The following is a 10548-nucleotide window of genomic DNA, read 5'->3' as shown; positions in this document are numbered from 1 at the left end:
TTATTATTATTAGAGTGCAAGTGGCAACCTGTGGGGGTCAAGCCAGCCTCTGTGGTGCCGGTCCCAAGCCCGGATGAATAGGGAGGGTTGGTTGTCAGAAGGGCATCCGACTGTAAAAACACCAGCCAGAACCAATGAAATGAGTCATGATATTGATGAGAATAGTGCTAGGGCGTACTCCGTAAACGACGCACAGACACATCGCCCTAACTCTGTGACAAGACGAGGGCTACTGCATCATGAGCGGGTGCAGCTTAAGAAGCGAGCTCTAAATGTATCAGAATAGGCCAGCTCAATATTGGGTCTATGACAGGAAGAGGAAGAGAGTTGGCGGAATTGATGAGGAAAGAGAGTTGGATATTTTGTGTGTGCAGGAAACTCGATGGAAGGGTAATAAAAGCTAAAGAAATGTGGGGATGGCTACAAGCTAATTCTATAGTGGAGGCAATGAGAGGGTAGGAATGGCGTTGGTGTAGTGTTGTCGGGGGAAATGAAGAATGCAGTGACGGAAGTGAGTAGAAAGAATGATCACATTATGAGAGTGAAGATATCTGAGGCGGAACAAAAAAAAAACATGAAACATCCAAAACATTAGCGCTGTTATGCCCTCCACAAGTGAGGGGCTGCAACAGAGGAAGAAAATGAGATTGCGTTTGGTTTTTGTTTTTGGAACGAAATGAGTGAGGTAACGCCAACAAGAAACTTTGGAAGAGCAGGAGAGGACTGTAGTGGGGGCAGACTTTAATGGACATGTCGGAAATGAAAAGGATGTAATTGAACGTGTGCATGGAGGACATGGGATTGGGGAGAGAAACCCAGAAGGAGAGATATAGTGGACTTTGCCGTGTCCTTGATATGGCAATAGTGAAACACATTCTTCAAAAAGAAGAGGGAGCACTTGATAACATACAGGAGTGGCGGTCTGTTAGAACTTTGCCATTTCCTTTTATTTTGTTTTTATTCATTATCTTTTAGTTTCCCTATTTTGCATTTATTTTTATAGTATACCCATCAGGGTTTTGAGTTTTCTTCCTCCACATTTTTAGTTTACCATTCTGTTTTTGATCCTTGGCCTGTTTATTCCCAGAGTCCTGTTTTCGGTCTCACTTGGAGCATTCCGAGGTGACTTTGGAAGGTCCCTGTTGGCCCAGGTATGGCAGTCTGTTTCTGGCCTTCGTGTTGATACCACACCATATGGATTACAGCAAGTTCGCTCCTTTATTCTGCTACGACTGAGCGCTCTTTATCCCTGGAGCTTGTTGCAAACGCTTGCTGCTTGCATCATTGCTGTAGCCTTGGGCCAGTATTAGCCTGGGGGACCTCTCCGTGAGCAGTTATAGAAGCCTTTGATTTTTTTTGTGACGTTCCCTCGGAGGGACGTGTGATTTGTGACGTCCAAGGGACGAGGATCTTCCTGAAGAAGGTCGGGTCTTTACTCTGCCGCTATTTGGAGATAGCGGGAACATACCTTCCCGTTTCTTCGATATTCCACGACCGTCGTTTTTCTGGATCAATTAACGTTCCTAGTAAGAATTTGTTTGGGGGGGATTTAAACTCTTAGTTGGCCACTTAAATTAGTTAGGTTAATTTAGTTTTGTTAATTGTTAGGCTTCTTTCTGGCCGTTATTTTCTCTTTTCTTTCGGGACCCCCTTATTTTGGAGAATGTCTGGTTTGATACTGTAATTAATAGTGTGGGTGTTTTATTCAATAGTGTTCATATTGTGTGATTGCTTTTCATTTAATTTTGTATTTATAGAGGTTCCGTTAATCATTTCTATCTATGCTGTGTTTGTAAATATATTATATTATTTTTACTTGTGGTATTAGTTTCCCTCATTGTTAATATTTGCACACTGTCTGTTATTTCACTTATCGTGACTTTTAACTTTTGAGAACACCAGTTATGATTGATAGCTTTTCTGGAGTCTGAAGTAGCCCTTTGAGGAGGGTCCTGACACACACAAATAGATTACCTCCTTTACAATAGATCAAGGCTGGTGGAAGTTAGGAATTGTAAAGTTTATCCCGGGACCACGTGGCTCCCCCCAACATAGGCTCCTTTGTATGGATTTAAGGATGAAAAGAGAAAAGAAAACGAAAACGAATGGGGTCAAAGAAAATTCAAGTGGTATAAATTGTTAGGGATGAGAATGATAAGAAAGAGAGAGTTCAAGAGAAGAGTGCTGGAGAGGTTGATCTGGGAATTGAAGATGTGGGAGAATGGTGGAGGCATAAATGCATCAGTGATTAGAAGACATGGAAAGGAGATAACTAGGGGAAACATCTGGAATAGTATGGGAGGGAAAAAAAGGAGAGCTGGTGGTGGGGAGAAGAGGTGGGGGAATGGTGAAGGGTAAAGGGAGGCAAAAGAAAGAGATTTGAAGAGTCACAGCTGCAGGAGGACCAGAGAAAGATTAAGAGAAAGAAACAAAAGAAGTAAAAAGGGTGGTAGCTCAAGCTAAGGCAAGGGCATATGAGGAGGTTTATAATGAACTGGAAAACCGAGGAAGGTTGAGTAAGATGGCTCAAAACTGTCAAAAGTAAGAAATAAAAGAACAAAGGACATCACCCTATTAAGCAAATGAAAGATAGGAAATGGTACGGTCATAAAAAAGGAAGAAGACATCCTGAAAAAAGATGGAAAAAGAGTATTTCGAACAACTGCTAAATGAAGAAAATGAAAGACTTGTAAGAGAGGATGGACAAGTAAACATGGAATGGTAATGGGGATATTCTAGGGATGAAGTGATACGAGCCTTAAAAAGAATGAGGAATGGGAAGGCAACAGGACCTGACTTAATCCCCAGTCGAAGTTTGGAAAGCCTTAGGAGAGGAAGGGGTAGACATCTTGTATGATCTGATGGTAAAAATATTCGAACAGGAAAAGATACCAGAAGAATGGCGGGAAAGCATATTGATACCTATATTTAAAGGTAAAGGTGATGTCCAGGAATGCAAGTAATTATAGAGGTATAAAACTAATGTCTCACACGTTGAAGATTTGGAAAGAATAATAGATAGCAGGCTGAGAGAGGAAGTTAGAATAGGGAAGGAACAGTTAGGATTTATGAAGGGAAGCGGCACAACGGATGGAATATTTTGCATAAGGCAGCTAATGGAGAAATTCAGAGAAAAACAACGAGACCTGCATTTTTGGTATTCATAGACCTTGAAAAGGCCTATGACAGAGTGCCAGGCAAGAAATATGGAGATTGTGTTTGAGGGAGAAGATGGTGCCGGGAAAAGTATTTCAGAATTATTCAAGAGATGTACAGGAATGTGTATACTAGAGTGAGGAGTAGTGTTGGAGAGACGGATGGATTGAGATAGGAGTGGGACTACACCAGGGGTCAGCACTTAGCCCATTCATCTTCAACATCGTGATGGATGTAATGACCAGGGATGTTAGAGAAGCAGTGCCATGGTGCATATTATACGCTGATGACATTGTGTGTGTTCAGAGGGGAAGGAGGAGTTGGAGGGGAGGGTGGAGAGGTGGAGAGAGCACTTGAGGAGAGAGGAATGAGAAATAAGCAGATCAAAAACCGAATATATGTGTTCTAGTATTACTGAGGATGGTGGAGTAGCATAAGATTGGATGGGGAAGAAATAAAGAAAAGTACAGAAGTTCAAGTACTTAGGGTCTGTATTAGAGGATAGTGGAAGCATGAACCAAGAGGTGAGACACCGAATTCAGGCAGGATGGAATAACTGGAGGGCTGCATCAGGGGTACTCTGTGACAAGAAGGTCCCTCTGAAATGAAAGGAAAGTTCCATAGGACGGTGGTCAGACCAGCAATGTTATATGGAACAGAAACAGGAAGTATGAGGAAAACAGAGGAGAAGAAGATGGATGTAGCAGAATGAGAATGTTGAGATGGATGTCGGGAGTAACAGGGAAGATAGGATTAGAAATGAGTATATAAGAGGATCGACAAAGGTAGCTGAAATATCGAAGAAAATACAGGAAGGAAGGCTTCGATGGTATGGACACCTGTTACGAAGGGAGGAACATCATGTTGGAAGACATACGAATGGAAGTGCGGGGTAGTAAAGGGAAGAAGAAGGGAAAAGCCAAGAAAGAGATGGCGTGATTTGTGTAAGGGAGATATGGAATTTGAAAGGTATAAATGAGAACGAGGCACAAGACAGAATCGATGGAGACGACTCATTCGCAATGGCGACCCCATATAAAAAGGGGTAAAAAGGGTTTAAGCTAGGAAGAAGAAGAAGAAGATTATTAGAGAAGTGCAACTGCAGCATCGTTCCTAACAATACTATTTACTCATTTTAAACAAGAGCATATCAATAATAATAATAATAATAATGACAAAGTCGAAAGCACTAAACACATTCATTAAGGCCAACACAATAACAATGAAAGAGCAAGGGTAGTGGATACAACAGCAAAATTGAGATTCAATCTTCTGAACCAAAATGTCTGAATGATTTCAAAAAGGGTATATTATTTCAGTGTGACATACAACGGGGTGAGACATCAGGCAGCCGGTAAGTACTGCTCGGACCTCAAACATTGATAAGTTGTTGGTTGGGCGTTCCGCTATCGGGTTCCTCATGGATCCTGAGAAAACTCCTTGGACCATAGGCAGAAAGTGCCGGGCGATGTTGCTCACTCCTGACCTAAGACCGCATTAATGACGTGGAAGTTTCGACTGAGTCAGCGGTGCAGGAAGGCTTACAGGTCGTAACAAAGGAATGTGGAAGCATTTCGATGTAACAGGACGGGGGTTACGTCCCACCGACGCTTCTTTTGCCTCCGCCACCGGTTCAAATCCCTCCGCACCCATGCAAGATTCTTTTTACCACAAACCCCGTATAATCGGGTCATGAATGAAGATTCGTGGTGACTTATGACAATAAGTATCAATTTATTACTAAACAAACACGTCAAGAACCATGTTTGTATGGTATAGAATTGAATTTTACAACATTAGCGTAAATTACATTAAAGAAAATGGGTGATAAACCACCAGAGAAAACGTTCACTAAGGATAACTACAATAATTAAATATCGCCTATGTCTTATCGCGAGACTGCCACAGCTGTTTATGCCAGTTCAAAATAATATTATGAAATTGTTTTAAGATAATAACCTAAAATAATATCGGTCTTACTGGTCTCATATTGAGATGGGTGGGAAATGTATAGTCAAATCAGGAACGCTATTTCTTTTTTTTTTTTTTTTTTTTCTTTTAGCAAATCCTTTGTTACTAATCTAAATTTATTCGATGATTTAATACTGCCAAATTCCTTAGTAGTAAATCGAGGAATTTGAGTATGAGTTAAAGTTTGAAGTACATGCATACATATGTATATGTGTGTACATACATTTTTTTTTACCGTTTCAAAATGTAGAATATTTCTCATGGGTAACTTATTCGCTTTGCTTGTGTTTTGCGAAGCTTCATCGCATTTGTGTGTGTGTGTGGTGTGTGTGTGTGTGTGTGGGTGTGTGTAAAAACGTGAGGATGCAAAAAGGACATGTGGATAAAAAGAAACCAGGGAGCTTCATCGCACTCGTGTGTGCTTGTATGTACCTTAACGCAAGGATGCGTATGGACATATGGATAAATAAAAACCAGTAAAATGAAACCAGTAAAATGACCAGTTATTATTGAATAAGAAAGGAACAGTGAGATCATGTTTTTTTTTTCTTTTAAAGCACCAGTGTTTTTTTTTTTTTTCTTTCTTTCTTTTAAAGCACACTGCCATGCACAATTTAAAACTTAAATAACCTTGCTCCGCCGTCCTCTCCCCCGCACTTCTTCTTTTTGTCAGTCCTGGAATTCCGTTACTCTGTTTTGCTAACCACGGTGTCACAATCCGCCACAGTGGTCCCTGGCGGTAATGGTCACACCAAGCAATCAGTTTTGTGCAACAAGTTGTATCTCGTGAGTAAAGGGTGGGTCGCATGATACACCGTATATATAGCTGTTGTGCCCTTGGTATATACGTATATATGGGGTATTTAAACCTCCCTCGCGTCACACACTTTTTTTTTTCCTTCTTTTTTTAAGTGTTTATACTTGTTTTGTTGTTGATAGGATTATTATTATTATTATTATTAATATTAATATTATCATTTCAGGGTAAGTTCGACGATATTAGTAGTGTTACTGATTTTAATTCGTCATTTTCAACATTTTTATATCCTATCTTTTAGTTATCATTGATATAGGTCTCTCTTTTTTTTTTTTTTTTTTTTTTTTTTTGTGAAGAAAATTTGTCATCACTTTCCCTTAACTCATTAATCTAGAAATTACTCGTCTATCTTGTAGTTGTTTTTTTTTTTTAGTCAGTCTTTTTTTATCATTCTATCGATATATTAAGTTTTTAAACAAAAAGTAGTAAATGACCAAACTATGTAAGTTGAACCGACTATTAAGCTAGGTCATCTACTTTAAATACTCCCTTATCCCGGTTAATTCGAATGTCATCTTTAATGCATCGAACTGTTTATCAATGTCATATGAATATTTTCTATCATACCAAGTGATATTCGGCATCGATGGGGTATATGTAGCATAAATCAGTCAACTACCTAAGCAGTTTGTGGCTTTAGTTATATTTTGTTTTTAGTTTTTTATTTTTTTCTTAAGTGCGAACACTTCCAGGATATCAAGTTTTATCTGTAGTTTTGACCAATGTTTCTGCAACTCCAGTTTGTAACGTAAATCAGACACTGCTCCATTATATTATGATTGTAACATAGACCAACGAGAGTATGCAACAACCCGTCAGTCTGCGAGTTAGTCCCTCACACAGAACATCGCTAAACCGCGTCTCGTAATTATGTGCATCTCATTAATTAAATGTACTCAAATGAGTCAACTTTTTTTTGTCAGTAGTTTTGCAGTGACGGTTAGTTCTATAGTCTCGCAACGCCTTTTAAGGGTGGAGACAATAGCCCAGTATTGGGCAACGACTTATATAAGAGAAACTAAAATACTAGTGCTGCCTTATCTAATCACTTTGTCTGTAAACGTCATCTTAGCATCTTTGTTCTTACTAATAGAGTTTTAAAAAGGAACAACTATGTCTTTTTTATTATCATTACTTCTGCATCTCTTTAACATTATCGAAACAAACTAAGGATAGTGCTAATTGACTTATTTGTTTACGCACACATGCATCTCAACGTCGCTGCATGGAAACCTGATTCTTTGAGTCGCTGTTAGGTATAATCTTTGTAACGGCACATCATTAGTTTTTTTTTCTTTCTTTCTTGCTTTTTTCTTTTTGCTACTATAGTATGATATCTACCGAGCTATTCGCGACCTAACAAAAATAAGGATGCCATCTACCAAACAACCCAATTAAGGCCTATGGCAATTACTTCCTCAAATTATGTACAAAACTATTTAGTCAGAAGTGAGGTATTTAACTAATTTGTTTTACCAATACAACCCACCTAAGACCTATGGCAACTACTTCATCAAACTGTATAACAAAGCTATTTTGTCAAAAGTGAGGTATTTTTCTAATTTGTATAACCAAAAAAAAAAAAACCACTTACGACCCATGGCAATTAGTACTTCTCAAACTGTAGTAAAGCTAATTTCAGACAAAATCATTTTGAAGAATGATGGTAGTCCTTTTGTTATACAGAATATTTAGGATCTCAGTGCCAATAATAAATTGCTAAGCTTTTGCAGTCTAAAAAAAAATCCAAACGCGACGGGACCACGGGAACCGGTTTTTGTTAATGTGCTTTCACTTCTGTATAACCTCTCTTCGCAAACGTACACTATAATTTTGGCTTGTTCCTGAAGAATTTTGCGTATTTCGAATAATGGTGTTGATAACAAAATGGGACCTCTTGTTCTACTGGCCAATGTACTCACCCAACCAGCAAGATGGTCAGAGTTATTTATATTGGTGAGGCGAAGCGATTGGTCGTATGCCACAAATTCCCATTGCTGTATGCCTCTGTTGACGTATGGATTGAGCCGTGTAACTGGTGGTTAGTAGACTGTGGCAGAAATGCAACCTCATCCCAAACTATTTGGTGAAAAAGCAGAAGGGTATCACCATCTGCAACACCCCCCCCCCCCCCCCCCCCCCCCCCCCCCCCCCCCCCCCCCCCCCCCCCCCCCCCCCCCCCCCCCCCCGCCCCACATTTCCCAGCTTCCTCACCTTCCATGGAAAAAATGGGGGCAGATGAAAAATATAAACACAAATACACCCGCTTTTAACTTAAGGAAAATATATAGCCCTTACGAAGATTTCACTGCATTTTGCATGTACTGTTCGCACATAAATATGCATATCATTTGGTTATAGTATATTATAGATATGCATATAATTTGGTACTACTACGTATTAGGGAACCATCTTATCTCAGATTGAGCAGCTGAGATAATTGGCGGAAGTAGGAACTGAAGAAAAGCTCTTGTGGATTGCAGCCTGTGGGGTTCGAGATGTAATTAAATACTTATTTTTAGGTTAGTGGTTTCTGTCATGTGATGCTCAAAATAGATAGTAAAGTGATAATCTTTTTATCATTTACTATTTAAGATGGATATAATTTTTCATCCTATTATTAGGTAGGTTACCTCCTAAAAATAGTTGTTGATATATATTTAATTCATATGGTTTGATAGTCTATTATTTGTCCAATATAAAGAGACGTCGGTCATTTACATTTTTATATTTTTTTATTCAGTTAGTTTTTAATAAATATGAATGTTTGTGATACAAATTTAGATATTTTTGTATTCGGTGCTGTCATCTTAAGATAAATGGTGAATATACATATATGTATTTATTAAAGTATTGGATGATTTATCTGTTAAAATGTTTGTTTCTTGGCTCACTCATTACTATATTGTTTCTGTTTTCTTATTAAGCTATTTCTTTGTTACCTGATTCGGTGTTTTATTTAGTGTCCTCAAATTCTGAATAAAAGCACAACTATTTTATTTATAAAAGAATTTTTTATTGGTTTTTATGTAAATGCTTACATATATGCTCATGTATAGATGTCATTCATTTTTCAGATGTTCATATTCTCTGTTCCGGGTTTGCATAATGAAAGAGCGACGAAAATAATCATTTCTTTCGTCTTTTCTAGCACCGATGACCATTGTTTGACGCCAGTTAGACATTCAATCAACCTAAAGGGGTCATTTATTCTCTAAGTTTCTAATAGTTTAGGAGTGAATGACAAACGTTAATCATATATATATGTATGCGTCTGTAATATATGTATCGTTCAGTACTATACTGAAAATCCATCCAAGTTGGTTATGATAAAACATAGAATAGTTTTCAATACTGATATTGTAGAAAAATATTGTAGAAAACTCTATAATAACGGAAAAAGTAAATAATAAGTGAAAGATACAACAACCACAGTGTAGTACAAAGCAATAAAAGCCGTGTAAATTACCCGCAGCGTTCATGACGGTGGTAAAAACTAAGTCGAACAGACACTAAAACACAAATATTTTTTGCTATTACTACGGAACGAGAAGCTTTTTTTTTTATTTGTTATGTTTTTAATTTTCAAGATTTCATTTCCTCTTCCTGGTACCATTTCTCATATTCTTTTGTTGTGCAAATCAGTTAAGTTAAAGGAAAACCAAATAATGAATTGTTTTACTCAAAACAAAATGCCTAGACGTTGGATGTTTCCTTGTTTTGAGAAGCAGATATGCAATAAAGAGGCTTGTTATTCTTGAAAACTGCAAGCTTCAACAGAAAAAGGAAGGGGCCCAGCCGGGTGAACCAGTAGGTGGACCCCCAAAATTCAACTTGCCTGGTGGTGTGATGTTGAGTTTCTTTCGTCGTCACGCCCACAGCTCCTCCCCAATCACGTTTACGATACATGCTTCCGCGCCTTTGCTGCTGCCGAAGCTCCAGATACGAAATGATTAGATGATTGGACTGCACTAAGTAGTCTGATTAGCTACGATTATCGTTAACTGGATGATGCATATTTCGCTTTCATTATCATTATCATCATCATTCGTATCATTGCCGTGAATTAATATAATTGTGGAAGTTGCTTCATGCCAAGAATTACTGTTAAGTCTGCAGTTTGACTGCTATTTTTCATACAATCTATACATAACCATGCAGTTCCCACTGCATCAACGTATATTACACATGTTTATACACGTTCAGTATATACTGTGTGTGTGTATGAACAAAAAAAAATTTATATTGTGGTTTAGAAACGCTGTCCTTTGTAAACGTTTTGTTATTTGCCTAATAATAGGGTCAGAAGATTTTGGTATATCGGTACTATATCAATAGAACACCAGTAGTAAAATTTGTCGTCATTCCCGATTTCCTATGACAAGGATACTAAAAAATCATCCATGTTATATTTGTTAATGACATTTAAGAACTTCCATTTGAATCATTATTGAAAGTTTGACTATTGTTGTTATTAACAGGAGGAAAACCCCCATTAAATGGCTATCGTTGCTGTTTTCTTCTTGTTGAATATGTAGTGATTAATGTGAAGATAATACAGAAGAAAATGGATGGGATTATACCAGGCAGTTGGGATTAAATAA

General features: G+C 38.1%; 1 protein-coding gene across 1 annotated transcript in view; it reads right to left on the bottom strand.

Moving 5' to 3' along the window:
- Nucleotides 1–9853, bottom strand: part of LOC135213856 (cuticle protein 6-like) — a 19204-nt gene extending 9351 nt beyond the window's left edge. Inside the window, exon 1 of the mRNA XM_064247956.1 lies at nt 9783–9853. Within this exon, the coding sequence (XP_064104026.1) occupies nt 9783–9853 (71 nt within the window). The remainder of the gene's footprint in view (nt 1–9782) is intronic.
- Nucleotides 9854–10548: the final 695 nt, after the last annotated feature.

This window comes from Macrobrachium nipponense, chromosome 43, assembly GCF_015104395.2.
Source record: "Macrobrachium nipponense isolate FS-2020 chromosome 43, ASM1510439v2, whole genome shotgun sequence".
Taxonomy (NCBI): domain Eukaryota; kingdom Metazoa; phylum Arthropoda; class Malacostraca; order Decapoda; family Palaemonidae; genus Macrobrachium; species Macrobrachium nipponense.
Note: the sequence above shows the minus strand (reverse complement) of the source record. Positions and strands in the feature narration are given on the sequence as shown.